This window comes from Myotis lucifugus, unplaced genomic scaffold, assembly GCF_000147115.1.
Source record: "Myotis lucifugus unplaced genomic scaffold, Myoluc2.0 scaffold_99, whole genome shotgun sequence".
In the NCBI taxonomy this organism is placed as follows: domain Eukaryota; kingdom Metazoa; phylum Chordata; class Mammalia; order Chiroptera; family Vespertilionidae; genus Myotis; species Myotis lucifugus.
The window spans coordinates 1,005,370-1,029,609 of record NW_005871147.1 but is presented as its reverse complement, the minus strand read 5'-3'; the positions used below and the strand labels follow the sequence as shown (position 1 = coordinate 1,029,609).

The following is a 24,240-nucleotide window of genomic DNA, read 5'->3' as shown; positions in this document are numbered from 1 at the left end:
CCAAAGAACAATGTTGTGGTGGAGGGGCTGTTCTGCCCTTGGACTGGAACCTCATTTATACTCCCAGCTGAACCTTCTGGATCTACTTCAAGATCTGTTGCCTCTAATCTATTTGCCCTCCTCTCAAGGTACACTTTATCATCATGAGTTTTAAGGTCTCAGGCAAGTATGCCCTAGTTCTGGATAGTCTTTCAAGCTCTGTCCTTACCCTGGTTTGTCACAGGCCTTCCAGCCTTAGAAACAAGATCAAGCTTTGACTAGAGACTAGCCCACCCTGTGGAGCATCTCTGGGTTTCAGAGATCCATGTGTGGTTCACATCATTATAACATGCCTAAAAGGTCCCTGTAGGCATAGGTTTAAGAGTCCCAGAAGCAGGAGGAGGGAGAAAAAAATAGGGAATTGCTCATCAATAGGGATGAAGTCAAAATTATGCAATATGAATAAATTCTAGAGATCTGCTCTACAACACTGTGTATGTAGTCAATGCTGTATCATACACTAAAAATAGTGTTGAGAATAGAGCTCTTGTTAAGAGTTCTTACCACAGTAAAATAATAAAAAAAAAAATTTTAATGAGTCTCATGATGATCACAAATGACCTAAAGTCAAGACTTTGTCTTTAGCTCTCCAAATGAAGTCACACCCACAGGCAAATATCATTGACAATATGGTTTATCAGTATTTTTTAAAGTTCCAACATGCAGCCAACATTGAAAACCATTGCTCAATGAAAAGGGGAAACTGAATAAATGAGGGGCTGAGACAGAGCTGTCTATATAACTTGTAAGGCCTAGTGTACAATAAAAATGTAGGCCACTTGTCCAAAATTATTAAGAACATAAAGACAGCAGCAGTGGAACATTAAGCTGAATTCAGGGCCCTTCTAAGTTTGAGGTCCTATGTAATTGCATAGGTCACACACCCATGAAGTTGGCCCTGGAAAGAGGATAATTGAAGGGATACAGTCCAGGGAACAAATAAAGATACAGGGGGAGATTTTGGCCTTGGAAATTAGGAAAAACTCACATATAAGAGGGAAGGAGGAAAAACCAGGTTCAAGGATGGAGATATCCTAAGGTGGAAAGAAGAGTAAAAAGGATTCATATTGGATAGCCTTGAAGAGACCATCTGAGGGAGTATGAAGGTCTAGTTTTCTAGTGGTTACTAGGAAGACTGTTAACAGTGAATGAAGAAAAGTAATATCAAACAGTACTGAAGGTTTGGAAGAAATTAGGCAATATACATTTTCACAAAAGCAATCAGCATATTCACAAGATTTCTACTGTATTGTCCAGCAGCCCAGGAACAAGGAACATGGATGGCTTGTTCCCATGAGAAGTCTGGGAGTAATATACATTGTACTCTGTGGAGAGCATATTCATTTCAGTGCTGTGTGATGGCTTGGAAAGTTTGAGTAAGGATGGATTTGGCTCCTCTCTACCCTCTATATCCATTCCATACATAAATCATCTCAAAGTCAATACTTCTCTTATGAGAAGGCTTTATCATTATAAGAGAGAATTTGCTAAATGCCCATTTACACATGGGACAATACCTGGTACCCCAAAACACCTGAGAAGTGTTTTAGCAATAACCTTATAAATCATAACAAACCCTTTCATAATACAATATACTTCTGTTTATTATGTCTTTGTTGTATAATTCAAACTAAAATACATCACTAACCTTCTTTTAAAATGCGCATCAAGGCAGCAAATATAAAGCTTATCGACTCTCCCTCCGGCTACCCACCTGAGCTCCTCACCATTGACCAAATGTTGAAGAAAAAGGAGAAATGGACAGTGGCTGAGGCAGCTGCTCTTAAACCGCATGTGAGTACTCAGAGTTGAATGCCTTCCCAGAAAGCATTGATAAAAATATTTTCCACTTCAATACTACAACCATAAAACCAAGAGGGTATTTTCTCCTCTGTCTTTAAAATAAGACATAGATCATTTCTAATTTTTACCTGTTGTAATGACTTTTTTTTTAACTTTTAAAATTGATTTCACGGAGAGGAAAGGAGAGGGATATAGAGAAACATCGATGAAAATCATTGATTGATTGCCTCCTGCACACCCCTACTGGGGATTGAGCCAGCAGCCCAGGCATGTGTCCTGACCAGGAATCAAACCGTAACCTCGTGGTTCATGAGTCAACCCTCAACTACTGAGCCACACCAGCTGGGCATAATGACATTTCTTGCTCTATAATCAAATGGATTCCAATGTTAACTGTTATAATTTATCCTGTTAATCACCTATGGAGCCATACCCAGCATCATTTCTGGGACATTAATTTATTTCATGCTGGAAATAGCTACTAGTTAAGATACTAAACCAACAATCACAGTGAGTGGTACACTCAAGGAATCATGAGGAGTTAAAGATTCTTTATTACAACAGCTAAAAGAATAACAGTGACAATAGTTTAAGTGAGCTTCCTAGGTGCCAGGCATTGTGTTCTTCAAGTGCTCTAATTCACATGCACTAATTCATTTACTTATCACAATGAACCTTTGAGGTAGGCACTGTTATCATTCCTAATCATTTTACAGATATGCACAGAGAGGTTAAGTGAGTTGCCCAAAGGCACACAGCTAGGCAATAATAGAACCAGAATTATAAGCACTGGCAGCTTGGCTCCAGAATCCACACTTGTAACCACAAGTCTATGCTACCTGTCTATTTTTGTGACCTGACTTCTTAGTGACTTTTGTAGTCCACAGAAATAGACTGAGGTGTATTTATTTTATTCCGCCTCCCTTCTGAATTTGACACTAATGACAAAACTCTCCTTGACACTTTCTACTTCCTTGGCCTTTACAATACTGGATCTTCAATTCCCCTTGTAGCTCTGTGTCCTTTTTCTCCTCTTTCCTGAATGTTCATCCCTAAGTCTTAATATTTCCTTGTATTCTAGTGTCATCCTGCTGCTCTTCTCATTATATACGCTCATCCACTCATTTGTTCAGTAAATATTTATCCATTGTTAACAAAGTTCTGGGATTAGGAGATACCAGAGAGAAAAAAACACAGTTCCTATTCTCAGTAAGGGTGGTAGACAGGGAGAAGGAAATGAGCGGTAGTAATTGTGATAAATGTAACTTCAATGAAGGCTACTGAGAGCCCAAGGCCTCCAGGCTGGCACACCAGATGCCCCAAGGGCTGAGATGCTTGGGAAGATCAATAACTTGGTATACTTGTAACCCAGTCACAGCAGAATATTGGGGATCTCTGCGTTAATCGAAGGAAAAGCTGGGATGAGTATTGTTTGGACTATTGATCTACCCTACGTATTTCAACTGCCACCTATACACTAATAATTTATAAATTTGTCACTAGTCTGGACTTCTTTCCAGTACTTCTGTCTTACCTCTCTGACTGCTAGACATTTCTACTTCACTGTCTCATAGCATATCCAACTTGACATGTCCAAAACCAAATTCATTATCTGCATCAAATTGGCTATTCCTTGGGTGAATATCTCAGATGTTGATATCTACCATCTTCCCAATCACTGAAACTAGAAAGCCAGGAGTCATCCTTAAGTTACACATTTTCCTCATTCCTCACATCTACCAATCACCAAATCTGGCTACTCTCATTCCCCTGAAGATTTTTCAAATCTGTCCTCTTCGCTCCATCCTATCACTACTGCCTTCATCAGGTTCAGCCTAGACAACAATCTCCAACCTTGTAGCCCTACCTCTTGGCTGCTCCCCTCTGCCTATTCTCCACACAGGAGATCCAACTATATCACTGTCCTGCTTAAGAATGAATGCTTTCCTCTCACGGATGACAGGGTTTTTCAAGTATATTTCATGCTCCACACAATTGACGAATTTATCCCACGTCCATTAGAAAGGGTGGCTCACTACAGCGTGATTCTCACTGAGGAAAGGGTTCTCCCCAGCCTAAGGGAGGCCAAGTCTAGGCCAATCACTGGTACAGCAGGCCTTGCCTGCCTTGCCTTCATCACTCCCTCCCACTTTAAACTTGACGCTTTAGCAATAGCACAGTGCGTTACCCCCCTTCCCCACCAACACCAGGATATTTATTATTGCCTTTGAGCCTTTGCTTATACTAACCCCTCTCCCTGGAACACCTTCCCGTCACCACTCTCTCAATTCTACAAAATCCTTAAGGACCTACGCAGCTCAACATTTTCTCCCTCCCTGACCTAGGGTGGACTGAGAGCCATTCTTGGCACTTCTCTTATAGTCAGAGCCTATCGCCATCCCACATTTCCTCTTTGTTTTAGTCTATTGTATTATTAATATTCTTTTTTTTTAAATATATTTTTATTGATTTTTTACAGAGAGGAAGGGAGAGAGATAGATAGTTAGAAACATCGACCAGCTGCCTCCTGCACATCTCCCACGGGGGATGTGCTCGCAACCCAGGTGCATGCCCTTGACCGGAATCGAACCCGGGACCTTTCAGTCCGCAGGCCGACGCTCTATCCACTGAGCCAAACCGGTTTTGGCAGATATTCTTATAAAATTTCTTATAATCTCATTATTCCAAAGTAATTTATTTTCATTGTCCATCAACTCCTAACTCCTCAAGAGGCACCTCCAATATATAAACTCGGTGACTTTCAACATAACTCTCAGGATATTTAGAATTGTGGTCCACAAATCAAAGATATTTTAAGATAACAACTGTAAACTTCTCCTTTCTCATTACAGGTGAAGAGAGCTATAGAAATCTATAACTTAGGAACTGCTCTTGAGCACCGGAAAGAAATGCTAAATTTCTGGCATAAGATCCGAGGGGATTTGGTTGGAGTAGACACTAAAAATGAGTCCTTTTATGAAACCTTTTCTACTTATACATGGTCCTGGAATGTTTGCCAAGAATTACTTTCCCCAAAGGACTTAAGGTTGTTTGATGCCTGCATGAATAGAAATTCCTTCCACAATTCTTCAGTCTCTTCCTCTTCGGATACCAGTGAATGTGACATAGAAACAGGAAGAAAAAGAAAACGGAAAGGTTTCAAAGGGTCTCGACAATGAAATTCCTACATTTTCTAAGCAGCTCATTTCACTCTACTTTTTCATAGATATCAAAATTATGGTTCTTTGATTTTGTCTAGTACATTCTTAGCAGCTGGAAATGTTGACATCTTTTAAATTCTAACCAGTGAAAAAGTTTAAGTCATAATATGGTTTCCCTTTTCTAATTGTTTCTAGTAAATAAATGTCATTCAGTTATTTCCCTAGCAACCAGCTGCCCTCTGCTGCCCCCATCTGGCTCTGGCTCAACACTGCCTGGGCAGGAGAAAAACTGAAAGCAGGCACTTACCTGGACACAGAGCTACTTACCCTTGTGAGCTCCTAAGGGCTCTCAGCAATAAACATCTGAGTTTATGTGACTATAAATGGCATTAGGGTTTTTTTTTTATTATTTGTCAGGGTGGCCTGAGGCAGTGGATGACAATGACCTTTCCGTTTCAGGGAATAATATCACCATTCCCCAGGGAGTCTTGATTAAATGTGGGTGTTCCTAAGGCTCCTTTAGCCACATACCTTCAGGCCCTCTTAAAAACAGCCCTTCTCACCCATTACATTTCTTGTTGTTGCCCTTTAATACACTGAATAAAGCAGCACATAATAACTATAAGTTTGGGGTTGTAATTATTTTATTGTGGAAAATGTATATAAAACTTACTATTTTAATCATTTTTAAGTGTATATCACCCATTACACTTTTTCCATTATAGAAAAAGGAAAAAATAAATAATAGAAAAAGGAAAGGACATGTTCCATATTGATGGTGCCAGTGGCTTATAATGTAAAATTATAACATTCCAGGAAAAAGCAATAAAGAGAATGAAGGTAGCAAAACTGTTTAATAAAATAGCCTTGAAGTAATTTTGTGTTACCTTGAATATTCAAAACCATCTAAATATACTTGCCATTATTCATAATATTATATTGGGAAAAATAACTAACTTTATAGATAAATGGCCATGTTTTCTAACAAAAACAAGATTTATAGTTTGATAAGAGTTGTTTATTTTTGTATGGCTGCGAGTGTAACAGGCAATCTAAGAGATTTAATTTGGATGCCAAAATATTAGAATTCTTGGGATACTTCCTTGGACCAAGGGGATAATAAAATAATGTTTTAAGTAGATCTGTCCTGGAAAATAAAAAATGTACAGTAATATATTCTTTATATTAAATTGGCACATACTGTTGATGACAGTATAAACTAGCATCTCTCTGATGGAATACAGTATAGCAATGGGTACTCAGCCATTCATTCGCCAATTATTTATTGAGTTGCATACTATGTATGCTGGACCCTGGATCCAGGATCTGGATATATAACAGTAAACAAACAGATAAAATGCCCTGACCTCACAGAGCTTAGTAATGGAGCTAATTATAACCATTGACTCAGTACTTCCAGTTCTAGAAATTATTACTAAAGAAATAACCGTGAATGTACAAAATGATTTTGTTATAAGGATGTTTATCATGTCGAATTTTTAGGTAAGAAACTTAAAGAAGTCTAACTGTCCAATAAATCGTGATACAACTATATAAAACAGTACCAGGATAATTAAAATGATGTTGTAAAAGAATATTTCAAACAAAAGAATGATATCCACACGCTATTATTAAGTTTAAAAGCAGGCTACAATTGCTAAGAAGCATGAGAGAACTTTATGGGTTAGTTCTAAAACTTAATTATGATGGTGGTTGCACAAATATAGATTTTTACAAAAACTCATTGAACCGTACACGTAAAGTGGATGAATTTAATTGTATGTAAATTATACCTCTATGAAACTGTAAAAAAAAATGGGGCACGGAGCAGTTTGTTCTGAAAGTAACTTAAAAGTTATTTCTACAAATAAATTAGAAAAAGAAAGGAAGGATATAAACCAAAACGTTTAATGGGTTAAATGAAGGATGAGATGGGATTTTTTCTTTTGTCTTACCTATACCCTCTAAATGTTCTATAATAAATACATATTTATGTTGCAATAAGTAAAAACAAAACGGAAAATCTGTTTTAAAATTGAAGTTTTAAAACCAGCCTTTTCAATTATCTAGGGCTGCTGCAAATGCTGTCCAGGTTCTATGAAACCTTGAAAGCAAATTATGACAGCAAGGTGCTTTCCCCAAGCCCTTCCGTTCCAGAGCACATACTTACACCAACCAAAATTTCCACTGATTGAAACTGAAAGAAGAGCATGAAACAGTTAACTACCTCTGCCCCGGGTTGACACCCAAGGCAATAATCCAAACTGGAGTTCTTAACCTTTACATCCTTTGAACCCATGCCACCCACTGAGCTAGTAGAGTTCTCACTACTCACCAGCAGAGGGACCCTTAGCTCCTCTGTAACATAGGGTGGCATGAAGTCTGATAATGATAGAGGACTCAGCCATGTCTTCCAAATTTTTTCGGAAGAAAATATTTAAGTGCTTCAAAAGATGAAGAAAAATGAGTTGTAGAGGTCAAAGATAATTGTATGAAAGTTAAGTATTAGGATACTTTAAAATATGTCATGGGGTGGGGGTAGGGGTGGAAGAGTACAAGGAGGATAAAAGGTGATGGGGGAAAAAGAAAATAAAATAATTAAAAGTTTTTTTTAAAAAAAAACACATATCATCAATAGGGCCCAACTTGTTTGACATTTTAAATGACTCCAATTATTGAAACTAACATAAGTAACTGAAAAGTCAGCTCTCTGCAAGAAATTACGAAGTGGGGCAATTGAACTCTAATAGCTTTTGGTGTAGGGAGAAAAAAAAGTCTGTAGATGAGAGAACAAGATGCCAAGAATAAGCATAAACCAACCATCATATCTGCAAACAGCTAGCCTTGAGAAAAGATAGAAATCCTTGTATTTATTTGGAAAGGAGGTTTTGTTCAAATTGTTTCAAAAGACTATGACAATGCAAGAGTCTTTTGCCTTCAAATAAAGTACAAGTTCTGTTACTATCTTATCTTTTTTATTCACTCGTGTATTTTTCTTGATGATTAGAGAGAGTCTGGGAATTGTTCCCATTTCTTTGGTGGGCGAGGTATAGAAGAATCTCATTGCTTCCCTTAGGTTTTTTTTTTTTTCTTTTTAAATATATTTTTATTGATTTCAGAGAGGAAGGAAGAGGAAGAGAAACATCAAAGATGAGACTCATTCATTGGCTGCCTCCTGCACGCCCCCTACTGGGGATTAAGGCAACCCAGGCATGTGCTCTTGACGGGAATTGAACCAGGGACCCTTCAGTCCAAAGGCCCACGCTCTATCCACTGAGCCAAACCGGCTAGGGCTCCCCTTAGTTTTGACTATGGGAAGAATCTGCAATGGAGACAATGATCACTGGTTACCCGTGTGCTAAGTCTAGTACTGCTCTACTCAAGTAACTAATCCTTCTCTTCTCCCAAATGGTAGTCATCCCTCTTCTGGAAATCTTCTCAACTAGCTTTATCTTCTATTGACAGCCTACTTTCTTCTAGGCTCTTGTGAGAAGCGGTTTGTAGTAGTTATCCAAATAGAAATGTAAGGCTGAGATATATTCATGTCACAAAACTGTATCTGTGCATGATCTGGACTGTGCAAAATAAGCTTGGATATGGATAATTCAAACAGGTTATAAAAAAAAACTTTTAAGTTCTCCTCGGTTATTTATTTCCTATACTTCCCCCACTCCCCACCCCCAAATTGTATGGAGATATTTCATAGCTTTTCGCACTATGAAAAGCTGATTCTAGCGACTGGAAAATTGCCCTATTTCCTCCCCCTGCGAGCTACCTTCCTCAATTCTTTTGGCCACTCGGCTCTACCGTGGAATTGCCTTCCAAATTGCGTGGAACGGGGACCTTTTGGATCCCAGCATTGGAAGGAGGCTCAAGTGGAACGTCTCCCGCCCTCTCGCCACCGAGCGAGTCCACCAGAGGCCACCCAGACCCCGGCCACCCGGCTCGCCCCGCCCCCTCTTTTCCCGCCCGGACCCCGCGCCTCCGGAAGGGGGCGTGGCCCCGCAGGAAGTTCTCGCGTGACGGAGCGGCAGGTATTTCCGGCTCCGGTATCATGGCAGACTCCAGCCCGGAGTCCGGCGCGAGGAGGCCGCAGTTCGGGAGCCGCTTGCTGAGCGACCCGGCGCGGGTCTTCCACCACAATGCCTGGTAACCGCCCTGCCCCGCGTGCGGCCGGCGGCCCGCCCTCCGCCCCTCGCCCTGGGCGCCCCGCCGAGCCCCTGGCCGCAGCCACGGGTCCCGCTGCCTTCCAGGCGCTCTGCTCCCCGGGGAGGGGCGTTCCGAGGCCGGCGACTCCGCCTGTCCGCAGCTGGGACGCGAGGCCCCTGAGCGGCTGTTTGATTCTCCCAGGGACAATGTGGAGTGGTCGGCAGAGCAGGCCGCGGCGGCGCAGAGGAAAGTCCAGGAGAACAGCGCCCAGCGGGTTTGCCCGGAGAAGCAAGGTGCGCCCCGGGGGCTCTCAGTGGATCCCAGCGACCTGCTGGACGCGCCTTGCGGGAGGCCAGAGACCCGAGGTTGCCGAGAGCCTTTTGTTTAACTGTGCTCGGGGGTAGAACAGGAGATGTGCAAGGATGGAAATGGGGTACCCCGGTCAAGTCATGTTAGGGCATAGAGGGTGTTTTGTTTTGGTTTTGTTGTTGTTGTTTTTTTTGGGGGGCGGTTGACACTATTTTCTAGTGCTTACGTTTTTAATTATGTTGACTAGACCAGTATTAATATGGCTGGCCTCTGGCAATCGCCACACGGTTGTTTTAGAGGATGTATTTTCCGCATGATTACACTTTGCCTGAGGAAATGTTACCACTGAAGCTAGCAGGTGGTTGGGTTCTAAATGTTGGAAGAGGGGACTAATGACTGGTGAATTGTGTGTCTTTTCTTTGTGTACTGGCTGTGAGGCTTTGGGGCTCCTGCCAGGGAAAGATGGGTGAAACGGGATGGAGATAAGTCTGGCCAAAGAAAAAGAGACTGCTTCCGGAGAGGGGGATGATTTCACTGCAGAATATTCCTACCTAGACACTAAAACTCTGTGTTGGGCCTGTGTCCTAAGAGATGATTGAAGGTAGGACTAGCAGTTGGAGAGTAGTTCCCATTGAAAGAGAATTAGATGATCGCAGTTACAAAATATTTACCTTGCATAGTTTGACAGAGCAAGTCAAAGGTGAAAGAGAATTTGAAAATCATGTGATCCAATAACCTCTTTTTACAATTAAAGAAACTTGGACCCCAGGACATGAAGTGCCTTACCCAGAGGTAAGCAGTTGGTAGTAGCAGTGGTGGAACTAAAACCCGACTTCTTAGATTTTTATTCTTCTACTACACTAGTCAAGGTCCTGTATTGGCAACGAGCAGAAAACTGAAATCTAGAGCAACCTTGATCACCTTCAACAAAGCTTGATCACCTTCAAGCTTTCTTTTAAACAGTCCACACTTCTTTAGTATATATATCCTGTCCTCTGTCGTCAAAACTCTTACTCGGCTGAAGACATTTTTTCTGTGTCAACTTTCTCTGTTTTCCTCTTACCTTCTTCCCATTTTTAGTATCCACACTCTAAAGAACCACAGACAAAGGAACATATTTAAAGAAGAGCTGCCTGTATCAAAACCATTGAGTTCACATGGGGAACAAACGGAAGAACCTGGGATATTTAGCTTGTAAAAGATCTAGAGGGGGAAATGACTGCCCTCAAACACGAAAGAGTTGTTTTGTATGGTCCTGAGAAATGGTGGGACCTTTTGGCCAGAAGTTATTAGATTTTTTTTGAACATTAGAATTTTCTGATAGCTGAGAGCCGTGCAAAGATGTGGGAGAAGAATTGATAGGTAGTCGGTGCCTAGGCAGAAGTTGTACTCCATAGAAGGGCAAGATATGGAGGGAATTCACGTATGATAGGTCTAGCACTAAATGATCTCCATCTCTGAGACTATGGCTCTAATTGAGGATACTTTCAGTATAAAATGACAATTGATGAAGCAAGGTGACAATTGACAGTAGATACAAATAAAATGTTGAGAAATGGTTCTTAAAATCTTTTCTTAAACATTTACAGTTGATTATGAGACTAATGCCCACAAATATTGGAATGACTTCTACAAAATCCATGAAAATGGATTTTTCAAGGACAGGCATTGGCTTTTCACTGAATTCCCAGAGCTGGCACCTATTCAGAACCAAAATCACTTGATGGATTTGCTGTCAGAGAATAAGAGGAGCGAAGTGCCTGAATGTAGGAGCAATGCGGATGGACCCGGTTTAATAACAGAAGAACAGCACGAGTGCTCTTCACACAGCCTTGGGCATAAAACACAGACTCTTCCTGTGGAAGAGAAGGTAACTCAGAAACTCAGTCACTTGGAAATCTCTGCTGATGAGTTTCCTGGATCCTCAGCCACCTACCGAATACTCGAGGTAACCTTTCTTTATTGTCCTGGTAGTAGGTTAGAAAAGTTGTAATGTTGTGCACATGGTCAGCATAGAGAGGCTGACCACAAAGTGACATCTGTCTGCAGAAGACTTGACCCTTATGTTGGCCAGGAATCACCTCCATTAAAAAAAATTTTTTTTTCCCCATTGATTTCAGGGAAAGGAAGGTAGAGGGAGAGAGAGATAGAAACACCAATGAGAGAGAAACATCCATGGGCTGCCTCCTACGTGCCCCCTACTGGGGATCGAGCCGCAACCAGGGCATGTGTCCTGACTGGGAATTGAACCAACAACCTCCTGGTACATGGGCTGATGCTCAACCACTGAGCCACACTGGCCAGGCTCACCTCCATTTTTTAACTGAAATGCCCTAAATGTAGACCAAGATATTTGGTGGTTGTGGCAAGCAAAGATAGATCACCTGAGGTACTACCTGGGACATCATATTGCATCTGAAAGTTGTAGGTTATATTGCACCTGTCATCTGGAAGAGTCCCATGTCCCAAGACAACTTCTATTAATGGTATTGCAGAGGCCAGGGTAGACCTGGAAAAGTGTCTAGGTCGGTGCTGTAATGTAAATTCACAAATGATGACTACATACTCCACTGGAAGCTGGTTAGCCTTGAGATTGAGTCCTGTGGCATGACCTTGTACCTCTTACCCTCCCCAAGCAGAATGGGGCTTCTGGCTCTCTCTTTCTCCCTCCCTCCTTCCCTCATAGTTTTTTGAAGATGTGTTGAAATGGTGTATGTAAAATAGTTAAGAATAGTGTCTGGCACATAGTAAGCCCTTAGTAAATGGTCACTGTTTTTATTGTACTGTATTTAAGGACATTGTAATCATGGTTCCCTTTTCATTAAATTTTCCCAGTATATTAGAAATATTTTTCTGTGATATAGTAGAGCTCAATATGAAAATAATTCATCTACAGGACCATTCACTAGAATTCAAAAAGTAAAAGCAGCTCTGACCGGTTTGGCTCAGTGGATAGAGTATCGGCCTGTGGACTCAAGGGTCCCAGGTTTGGTTCCGGTCAAGGGCATGTACCTTGGTTGTGGGCGAATCCCCAGTGGGGAGTGTGCAGGAGGCAGCTGATCGATGTTTCTCTCTCATCGATGTTTCTAGCTCTCTATCCCTCTCCTTCCCTCTCTGTAAAAAATCAATAAAATATATTTAAAAAGAAAAAAAAAAAAGTAAAAGCAACCCTGTTAACAATAAATGAATTTTTTTTAAAAGTAAAAGCAACCCGTACCTTTTTTTTCTAGACCCTTCGGCTAATAAAAGCCCATGCTACTTCTGTACGTGTTTTTGAGGTCAAGGTCAGGGAATGTCATAGGTACTGTTTAGCTCTGGTCACTACATCATCCCTAACACAAGTGGGCAAGATTATCTATTGTTGATTATTTATCTAGCTTCGGTAATTAATTTGGAAAGTTCTGTGATTAATAATTCATTTCTGTCTGCAGGTTGGTTGTGGTGTGGGAAACACAGTCTTTCCAATTTTACAAACCAACAAGTAAGTATGTTGTAAAGTTTATGACAGCAAATAGGAGGAAAGTGAGGGGTTGTTTATCAAAAGTTTTACATCAAATATAACTGGTTATTGGGAGCCATGGGTTACAGGAGATTTGCATTTCTACATTATCCAATTATAGATTGTTTTGACTTAATCTGATTTATATGTTAACCTTGTCATCAAGGAAATCAGTGAGATTTAAACCTTTTACATTGTTAATATATGGTACTTTTATAGTTTAACCCTGTTACTCAGGAAAGAGGATAGACATAGTCCAGTTTGTAATGTAATTCTTCTGCTGTTTTTTTTCTGCCCATTTCAGTGACCCAAGACTCTTTGTTTACTGTTGTGATTTTTCTTCCACAGCTATACAACTGGTCAAAGTAAGTGCAGTGGCTCCTTTCAGTAATTTCCACTGATTAAAGGGAAAGGGTCTTCTAAAAATCATGGTTTCTAGCTATTTCCTTACTGTACTGTGGTCTAAAAGTCAAAGATTTACTGAAATAGCCTGGAGGAGAGGAAAGGGTCAAACAAATACAGAGTCTGCCACTTGCCAGCTGTGTAACTTTGGGCAGCTCTTATGACCTCTCCAAACTTATATTTTAAGGATTGAAATGAGATGATTGTTCAGCCAAAGTTCTTTGTGTTACAAGTCGCAGAAACATGTAGACAAACTCAACCAGTACAGTGGAATGTCATAGAACCCAAGAGCATCAAGTGTAGCCAGGACTGAAACTCAGCCCTGAAGAGGTGTCCAGTGTCAAGGCAAGTTGGCTGGCCAGTGAGACGTTGCCGCCCCTTCCATCACTACACCTCCCTCGAGTCCATAGTGTCCTATCTCTCATTGCCCAGTGCTCACTTACCTTTTTCAAATTAGTTTTCTCTTTGCAGACTAGCTTTCTGTAGTAGGTTTTTCCTCGTTTTGCACATGGCCCCGACATGCTTGCCCCTCCCAGTTCCTTACAAGTCCGCCCTGTTCAGGTATTCTCAGAACCTCACCAGAATGACTGTCCCTGTACCAAAGACTCCGGTCTTGGTTAACCCAGCCCAGCTGGTAATCTCTTTTGCTAGCCGGTTTGGCTCAGTGGATAGAGCGTTGGCCTGCGGACTGAAGGGTCCCAGGCTCGATTCTGATCAAGGGCACATACCTCGGTTGTAGGCTTGATCCCCAACCGGGAGGCAACCAATCGATGTGTCTCTCTCACATTGCTGTTTCTCTCTGTGTGTCTCCCCCCTTCCCTTCCACTCAAAAAATCAATGGAAAAATATCGTCGAGTGAGGATTAACAACAACAAAAAAAGGAATGTGTGCTTTAATGATTAGAGCTCTATTCCTCAGAGGGAAGTAACTGCAGTTACACTTAAAGCAAGATTAGCTTACCTTGAGGCTCTGTGAACATTTTCTAACCCATGTGTTGTCTCTCTCCTCCAATTATCTGCAGACAAATTCAGCGTATGATGCAGCAAGGTGTTTTGCCTTTGTTCATGATTTGTGTGATGAAGATCAGAGTTACCCGATTCCCAGGGATAGTCTTGATGTTATCATCCTCATATTTGTTCTTTCAGCGATTGTTCCAGAGAAGTAAGTAGTATAAAAAAAGCAAAGCTTTAGTCATGGACCTTGATATCACAGTTGGGCCCTAAATTAAAAAAATGTTCTGACAAACAGAAAGAAGCCTCTCCATCTGAAGTGATAGAAGCATCTCAACCGTTTTCCTGAATTTGTCTTGAAGTCCAACTTTTGTTTCAGCCTCTAAAACTGCTTATTGACTTCATTGATGGATTCTTCTTTTCATTTTTATGGTATAACATCCCCAAAGAATGGGGGGGGGGAAACATCTTTAATGGGTATTTGGAGAAATTTCATATTGATTATCTCATAGCACGCTGTTTCAACATCTCATTATTGGCCTTTTCAAATGAACCAAGGCTTTTTTTTTCCCTCTCTCTTTTTTTTTATTGATTTTAAAGAGAGGGGAAAGGAGAGAGAGAGAAAAGTTGCTTTATTCCACTTAGTTATACACTCATTGGTTGTTTCTTGGATGTGCCCTGACCGGGGATTGAACCCACAACCTTGGCATATTGGGATGTTGTGTTAACTAACTGAGCTACCCAGCCAGGGCATAAACCAAGCTTATTAACAGCACAGAATGTACAGTGAAGCCTCACTCAGCTATTCTCTGATACTTGAGTTCTGTGGAAAACAAGTATAGTAGAATTTCATAAAATCAATTTAGGTAAAAGACAATTGCTGTTCCCTAAAAGATACCGCTAAAGCCTCATAGAATAGACATCTTGTCTTCCTAGTAAAATACCGTCTCAAGGAAGCAGTGTTGGTTGGAGACCCGGGGGAGTGATTAATTTTCTCCAGCCCATGTTTCCTCTAGAATAGCATTGAGTCATCTGACCTGACAGGGATATTGTGAGTGTGCAGTAAAGGTAGATGCAGAACAGCCCAAAGTGCCTGGCATGGCTCAAAACATTAGTAACTGCAGAAGTTTAAGTGCTACACCTTTAAAAAACTTACATGGACTGAAACGCAGCATTAAAGTTAAAAATAAGTTATTCAGTACTTAAATAAACTTTCAGATTTTTTTTGTAAGTTTGTGGTGTTTATACTTCTGAAGTTAGAAAAGCAGAATCCTGTTCCACACCACGTCTCAATATGAAAAGTACAGTAGGAAATATGAAGCACTTTGCTCAGTTACTCCTTTGCATACTGATGTAAATTGTAAGTTCTTGAGGTTCAGTCTTTACTTAACAAATGGAAAGATCTGCATTCAAACAGCTTGAGCCTAGAGGGGAGGACGATGAGTTCACTAGCAGTCCCATAGCAGGTGGTGGGAGCACAGGGCCGGGATGGCTTCCTCCGGAGGCAATCCCAGGAGGAGAAGGAAGTGAGCCAGGCAGAGTGTGTCACTCTTCCTATGGTGGAGCCCTAAGACAGAAGGAGGTTATCCTCAGTTATTAGCAGGCCCCAGAAGGCACATGAGAAGTTTGGATGTGTGCTCCCGTTCTAAGTAAAGCAAGGGCAGAGGATCTAAGACTTCAGGGTTAGGAAGTCCACGGTCTTTTTAGAATATGCAGCAAGGAAAAGGAATCTTGCCCAACCTGGTTGAGTGTCCACTTATGAACTACGAGGTCACGGTTCCATTCCCTGTCAGGGCACATGCCCGGGTTGTGGGCTCCATCCCCAGTAGGGGGTGTGCAGGAAGCAGCCTATTGATGATTCTCTTTCATCGATGTTTCTATCCTTCCCTTCCTCTCTGAAATTTATAAAAAATATTTTTAGAAAAATGAAAGGGAACCTTATCCTTAAAGAGGCCTGATCTTCATTCCCTGTATCCCACAGGATGCAGAAGGCTATCACGAGGCTGAGCAGGCTTTTGAAGCCTGGAGGGATGATGCTTCTGCGAGATTATGGCCGCCATGACATGGCTCAACTTCGGTTTAAAAAAGGTATTTTGCTACTGTAATCAAAACAATAGTTTTGCCATCAGAATAGACATACAAGTCAGTGGGACAGAATAGACACTAGAATTATAGCTTCATATGTAAAACCACTTATACATGACACGGGTGGTCTGTTTTTGAAGGCTTGTATAATCTAGGTATTAGGGAGGTCTTTTAACCAAGGCAGCTACTTTTAAAAGCTATTTTTAGAAAAAGACATTTGATTACATAAACAATTTTAAATGTGATGGCAAATGATGTCATTAAAAAGTTAAAAGACAAGTATTTTTGGTGCATAAAACAGATAAAGACTTAATATCTGTGCTCTTCAAGGGACTCTTGGCAAATTGATAAGGAAAAGATCAGTGACCCACCCAAAAAGCAGGGAAGGAATATTTTAGAGTTGGTTCACAGAAGAACATATTCAAATGGCCAAAAAACAAAACTTCAAGGGAATAAAAGAAACAATTAGATACCAGTTCTTAAACCTATTACTGGCCAGTTCCAAGAGATGTTTCTCCACTACTGGTAAAATATAAATTGTTATGGCCTTTTATTTATTTATTTTTTTATTGATTTCAGAAAGGAAGGGAAAGAGAGAGAGATGGAAATGTCAATGATAAGAGAGTCATTGTCGGCTGCCTCCTGCACACCTCCTACTGGGGTTCGAGCCTGAAACCCTGGCATGTGCCCTGCCTGACCGGCAATCCAGGCAATGACCTCCTGGTTCATCTGTCGATGCTCAACCACTGAGCCACACTGGCCACTCTGTTATGGCCTTTTAAAAAACTACCCTATATTATCTATTCAATCCAACAGTCCTTTTGGGAATTTTTCAAGAACCAGCCATAATATATACATAAGCAATATCTTGGAAACAAAGTGAGTGCCTCTATAGGGGCATGCTGCTGGTCTTGGGAAGAGGTGTTCCATTTTATTTCCAAGTGAGAAGAGCAGTGCGCAGATGAGTATTTCAGACTTGAGCCCACATGTAACAGTAGCTGGGGAGAGTTACGTAGGTAAGTAAAGCAAGTAAGATTATGTTGACATTCAAAAGGTGAAGGATTACACACTAGCTCTCTATCTCTCTCCCTTCCTCTCTATAAATATCAATAAAAAATATATTTTAAAAAAAAAGAGTATGTGTTATATATATGAATATGTGTGTAGACACATGGAAAGACATGCAAAATGACACTCACCAAAATGGTATTGGTGGCTTAGACTTAATGGTATCCTTAAACATAGCGATATTGTTTGATATTTATTTATTTTATTTTTCTTCCCTCCTCACCCCCCCCCCCTTTTTTTTTTTAACAAAGAGTAGATGCTATTTATTTAATCGGGGAAAAGGCGAAAACACAACCTGTTTCAGCAGGAAACAGAACTGTAGAACCTTGGAGCTGAGAGTCACATATATAAGTTACTTAGCATGCAGTTTGATTATTCCCTTTGGCTGTTCTTCTCCAAAGCACCATTCCTTTGTAGGAGAAAAATTGCAGATCCCTGCAAAGTACCAAGTATAAGCAAGGAAGAATTCTGTTCTCTGCCCAGGAAGATGATCTGTGGTGTGCATTTGATTGACAATGAAATTTAAGGAAGTGCTTTAAAGTTTCTCTGATTTTTGCCACATTGCTCTGCAGGTCAGTGTCTATCTGAAAATTTCTATGTGAGAGGTGATGGCACCAGAGTTTACTTCTTCACACAAGGTATGGAAACAACACTCATCTTTATGTCAATACTTCCAAAGTATATTAAATGTTCCTCGGTGGACTTCCAGAAGTAGGGTCATCTGGCCCTCCTACCTTTTACAACCTTTTCCTATCCTTTCCCGTCCCTCACAGCCAACCTGAACTGCTCACTGTTCTCCAGATAGGCTCAGCTTGTACATCTTCAGTCCTCCGCCTTATTCTTCTGCTATCTGCCCTTCCTCTCTGTCACATTGTTCAAAACGGGGAAACTAGCCCATTTTGCAAGACTCCAGGGCAGCTGTTTCACCCTCTAATCTGGGTTGTGCCTGAGATGCACCTTAGTTAGGGGAACTCACCATTCACTGGGTTCCAGATATCACCCTGAACTGCTCTCTCCTGCTGCTCGCCCAGCTGCAGTTTCCTTCTCCACCAGTGCCTTAAGAACACTCCATTGCTGGGACCTTTGTCAGATCACATATTTTTCTGAGCCTCTGGTTAAAGTGATAGAACCTCTCTTCTTAAAAACAAACAAAAAAAGGACTTTCACAGACATATAGGTAAATCTTTACATGTAATTTTAAGGTATTCATAGAGCCCTTCTTGAAAACTCCTCCCTATCAGCTGACTCTTAAAGAAGCTCTCCCTTCGGGTTCCATAATACATAAACATCTATTTTCCAAACTAGATGAACTGGACACACTTTTCACGACTGCTGGACTGGAAAAGGTTCAGAACCTGGTGGATCGCCGATTGCAAGTGAACCGAGGGAAACAGCTGACAATGTACCGAGTTTGGATTCAGTGCAAATATCGCAAACCTCTTGTGGCCAACACTGGCTCCTGACAGGATGGGGTCTCCTTGGCTTTTTAACAGAATATTCACAACTGGTGTCTTGTTGATGTTGGACAGTGCAAGGAATCAAACAAACTTGAGCCTTGGACCTAGGAAAAAGTTACTTTTATCAAGATTCAAACAATCACACTTTCTATTTGTGAAGCCCTTTAATGTATACTTTCCTCCAGCTTTTTCTTACTTTGAGATCTCAAAAAATCTTTCTTGCCATTTTATAGTATCTTAATAACTGAAGTATTCATGGAAATTGGGAATTTTAAAGGCATCAAGAAATTATTTCCACGTGCAAGTATCATGTATGATAAAGTGCCATTTGACTGTATGTTTCATTAAGTTATTTGAAATGCAAATACCTGGTTCCAAGGTGTTTTAAGCACATTTTCCTTCTCTAAGTAAACTGTGTCCAAAAATTAAAAGGATCTTCATTTTTAGCAAAATTGCCTTATTTTTTATTGTGTCCTTAAATGTTTGACACAAAAGGAATTGAGAGAACTTTATTTTAGCCACTTCACTTCTGAATGTGATCGTCATCAGTGTTACCTTTTTTATGTTCTGCTTATTTTCAGTTATTATTTTTACATGTTTTTCTCTTGTGGTCTATAAGTTATGTTATATTTTTTTAAAATATGTTTTTATTGATTTCAAAGAGAGGAAGGGAGAGGGAGGGAGAGAGATAGAAACATCAATGATGAGAGAGAATCATCAGCTGCTTCCTGCATGCTTCCTACTGTGAATTGAGCCCGCAACCTGGGCATGTGACCCCACCAGGAGTCGAACCGTGATCTCCTGGTTCATTAGTTGATGCTCAACCACTAAGCAACACCAGGTTGCAATACCAATACCTTTGGTATTCTTTTTTTTTTTTTTATCCTCACCCTAGGATATTTTCCCATTAATATTTAGAGAGAGTGGAAGGAAGGGAGGGAGGGTGAGGCACACACACATGGATTGGTTGCCTCCCGAATGCATCCTGGATCGAACCTGCAACCCAGATAAAGTGCCCGAACCAGCAACCCCTCTGTGCTCCAGCCAACACACTAACCACTGAGAACACTGGCCAGGGCATTATATATTCTTAATTTTACTAAATAAAAAATGTCAATTCCTCATTCCTACATTTTGGAGTTTTAAATTAAACTTAGATATTTTCATAATTGTTTTATTTTATATGTGAAAAGACAAGCAATTTTTAAAATAATTCCAAACTTATGGAAAAGTATAGTACCAAGAATGTTACAAGAAGAGTCACTTTTTTCCTGAATCACTTTTAAGAGGATGTAATTCCTGTTGTAAGACATTCTCCTATATCACCAAATAAGTCTATCAGAAGTAGGAGTTTACATGGAAACACTGTTACCCACAGATAACCAAGTTTTCCCAATGGTCCCAATATGGCCTTTATCACTTTATTTTTTAAAAAGCCATTTTGTTGTACTTGGTAGTCATGTCTCAGCCTCCTTCAAGCTTATTTTTATAACCTTGACATTTGAAGATTATAGGCTATTTTGCAGACTGCCCCACAAATTGGATTTGTTGATACTTCATGATTTGGTTCAAGTTCTACCTTTTTGGCAGGAATATCAGGTAATGCCGTGCTGCTCCCATTCCTTCCTATTAGGATACATGCTTTTTAATTACTCCATTGGTGATGCTAACCTTGATTATTTAATTGAGGTGGTGTCTGTGGGGATTCGCCACGAAAAATTACCAGTAAATATTTTGTAGGGGAGTGTTTTGAGACTACAAATACCCATTCCTCACCAAACTTTATCCCCTGGTTTCAGCATCTTGCTGTTTCTTGCCTGATTACTACTCTATGATGGTGGTCACATAGTGTTTTCTAATCCCGTTACTCCTATATTTATTGGTTGGTGTCTATAAGGAAGACTTTATTTTCTCATCCTTTTATTTAATATGGACTCATGGGTTTCTTTTTTATTCAATGATTGTATACTATCGTACTACCATATTTTTTAAAATATATGTTTTATTGATTTCAGAGAGGAAGAGAGATAAAACGTCACTGATGAGAGAGAATCATTGAATGGCTGCCTCTTGCATGCCCCCACTGGGGATCCAGCCAGCAAACCCAGGCATGTGCCCTGACCAAGAATCAAACCGTGACCTCCTGGTTCATAGGTTGATACTCAACCACTGAGCCATGCCGGCCAGGCTACTATAATAATTTAATGTTCATATTGTCCTAGATTCGGCCAGCAGGAGCTCCTTCAAGTGCTTCTGTAACCTTTTGATGTGTCCCAGTTATTCTTTGAGCACTTCAAGCACAAGTTGTTCTAGGCTCATCTTGTACTTTTTCTGCCCCAGTCTGAATCAGCCATTTCCCCCAAGGAGTTATGTTTCTTTAGTGGAGAAAGGTATTTAGAAACCAAGCTAAGTGTGCTCATTGCTATTGTGGTGTTCCTGTTCCCAGGCCACCTAAGTGGGTGGAGCTGAGGGATATATGTATGTACCTATACATATATTCACATCTATGTTTCTATACTTAAATATATTGAAAACCATCAGTTCAGATCAATACCTTTGACTTCAACACCACAGTTTATTCTAGTTTTGATTCTCCCTCTCTGTACTTGCAATTCCCTTTGCCAATAATTCCAAACTCCCATGATCCACATTGTATTGGACCAATCATTCTTTTGCCACTGCCCACACATAAATGCCCACACCTCTCTAGGGCTCTGATTCCCAACTCCAAGCCACTGTTGCCACCACTTATACAGACACCCTCCTCACCTTGCCCTGGGTCCTGTGTCCCCAGAGGCCACCACCTCTCTGCTCCTGTGCTAACATCTACCTTGGTTGGCTTCACCTGATGAATGTAAAAAATGTGGAAGGGAGCTCCCATCTTTTCATTGCAAGGAATGTATTTAAAAGGAAAAGACTGAATCACTGGGATGGTATTTCATTTATCTTTTGTAATGAAGAACAGATGCATTATTAACTCATGGTCCACTGAAGACCCTCTAAAGCAGCAGTTCTCAACCTGTGGGTTGTGACCCCTTTGGGGTCGAACGACCCTTTCACAGGGGTCACCTAAGACCACTGGAAAACATATAATTATATATTGTTTTTGTGATTAATCACTATGCTTTATGTTCAATTTGTAACAATGACAATACATCCTGCATGTCAGATATTTACATTACGATTCATAACAGTAGCAAAATTACAGTTATGAAGTAGCAACGAAAATAATTTTATGGTTGGGGGTCACCACAACATGAGGAATTATATTAAAGGGTCACGGCATTAGGAAGGTTGAGAACCACTGCTCTAAAGCATTTCAAAGCTACAGGAACAGTTTTGGGGTTTTTAAGATTTTTAAATTGATTTTTAGAGAGAGAAACCTATGTGGGAGCAGAGCTCGGCCAGCGTAGCTCAGTGGTTGAGCGTCAACCTATGAACCAGAGATCACAATTCAGTTCTGGTCAGGGCACATGCCTGGGTTGCGGACTTGATCCCAGTGTGGGGAATGTAGGAGGCAGCCAGTTGATGATTCTCTCTCATCACTGATGTTTCTCTCTCTCTCCCTTCCTCTTTGAAATCAATAAAAATATATTTTTTTTAAATGTGAGAGCAAAACATTATCTGCTGCCTCCTGCATACCTCCTACTGGGAATTAAGACCGCAACCTGGGCATGTACCCTGAACTGGAATTGAACTGGCAACCTTTTGGTGCACACAATGACACCTGACCAACTGAGCCACACTGGCCAGAGCAATAGAAACAGTTTTTTTGTTTGTTTATTTAATTGTTTTAATATATTTTTATTGATTTCAAAGAGGAAGGGAGAGGAAGGAAGAAAGAGATAGAAACATCAATGATGAGACAGAATCATCGATTGGCTGCCTCCTGCATGCCCCCTACTGGGAATCAAACCCTCAACCCGGTCATGTGCCCTGACGGGGAATCAACCATGATCTCCTGGTTCATAGGTCAACACTCAACCACTGAGCAGCCTGGCCGGGCAATAAGAACAGTTTTTATTCCATCTTCCTGGCATCTGACTTAGCCTTTGGCTTAGGTAAAACAGATGAGCCTTTTCCTGACCGTGGTCCCTTTTCTTCTCTGCCTTATGCTAAGCTCTCTGACTTTATGTCAGGCTAACTTGAACTCCCTAAAGGACTTTGCATAATTTTTCAGCCATGGAATTGCTAATGATGAGCAGAGGACAATTAAACATGGTCAGAGTAGATTAAAGTATGACCTTAGTGCCACTCAAACAGAGTGGACTACCAGGCTGACTCCGAACGGCTTCTTTTGATATTTTTAATGCAAAATAAAAAGTGCACTGTTGGCTGGGAAGGTAGCTCCACGTGTGAAACTACTCAGGAAGTTGTGTGGTTTAGATTCAAGTCTAATAGAGAAGTGTTTCTGAAACTGACTGATCTTCCTAAGTAGTGTTAATTTGGCTGAGGAGATCAAGTTCAATGTTGTTTGAAAAATGAGAGACAATTTAATTTTAAACAGGTGCATTGTCGCCATTGGAGTGGATCCATGTTCCTGAAGGTGGTGTTCAGGGTCAGGGCGTAACATGATCACCCGGAGAGCATGGGTCTTTACACCACAAAAGTGATTCATCTCCGATTTTTTGTACTTTAATTTGACCCGGGCCTCTGCTAATGCCGTCAAACTTATGCTTTGTAATGGGTCTGCTACCTGCCTTCATGTAAGTTCATACTCTCTTGGGCTCTGATTGGAAAATTAGGGCCTTGGAACCTTCGTAGGAAAGGAAAGTCTAATGGACTAAGACATCCTATTTTCCTCTATTTGATTTCTCTCTTTGCTTAAAGATGTTACTTTAGTAATAGTGGGGAATTCTATCTGTAGCTTACAAGATGAGCTCAGGACAAACAGCTTCTTTCACTCTTCACAAAGGCCCGTTCTTTGGTTTGTGGCTGCAGCTGCTATTTTCAGAGCCTGGCTGCATCAATGCATAACAGATTTCTGTATGTGTCTTAATTTTGTGTGCAGGTTATGATTTGAGAGGTGGAAGAAGTCCTGGCGGTGAATTTTGCTAGTAAAAACACGGAAATGGTAGATCACAGCCACCTCACTTTATTTCAATGAATTTCTAGGTTCGAGATTGGACATTGTCTCTAGACCAGTGGTTCTCAACCTTCCTAATGCCGCGACCCTTTAATACAGTTCCTCATGTTGTGGTGACCCCCAATTTCATTGTTACAAATTGAACATAATTAAAGCATAGTGATTAATCACAAAAACTATGTAATTATATATGTGTTTTCCGATGGTCTTAGGCGACCCCTGTGAAAGGGTC

At 40.8% G+C, this 24,240-nt stretch overlaps 2 protein-coding genes across 4 annotated transcripts in view; both read left to right on the top strand.

Moving 5' to 3' along the window:
- The window catches only part of EFCAB3 (EF-hand calcium binding domain 3), a 21,655-nt gene extending 16,634 nt beyond the window's left edge, over positions 1-5,021 (top strand). Inside the window, exons 8-9 of the mRNA XM_023756845.1 lie at positions 1,711-1,833; positions 4,695-5,021. Of these exons, the coding sequence (XP_023612613.1) occupies positions 1,711-1,833; positions 4,695-5,021 (450 nt within the window). The remainder of the gene's footprint in view (positions 1-1,710; positions 1,834-4,694) is intronic.
- Positions 5,022-9,045: 4,024 nt separating this feature from the next.
- METTL2A (methyltransferase like 2A) lies at positions 9,046-19,374 on the top strand. Of its 3 annotated transcripts, XM_006092179.3 has the most exons (9): positions 9,046-9,152; positions 9,354-9,445; positions 11,051-11,409; positions 12,893-12,942; positions 13,265-13,325; positions 14,384-14,523; positions 16,294-16,400; positions 18,038-18,103; positions 18,771-19,374. In XM_006092179.3, exons 1-9 carry the CDS (start codon positions 9,058-9,060, stop codon positions 18,926-18,928), a joined length of 1,128 nt encoding a protein of 375 aa, XP_006092241.1. In that variant the 5' UTR covers positions 9,046-9,057; the 3' UTR covers positions 18,929-19,374. The 3 variants fall into 3 exon arrangements, with proteins under 3 accessions (XP_006092241.1, XP_023612541.1, XP_014314194.1); XM_014458708.2 differs by lacking the exon at positions 9,354-9,445 and having other exon boundaries at positions 9,053-9,152; XM_023756773.1 differs by lacking the exons at positions 12,893-12,942; positions 16,294-16,400 and having other exon boundaries at positions 13,309-13,325.
- Positions 19,375-24,240: the final 4,866 nt, after the last annotated feature.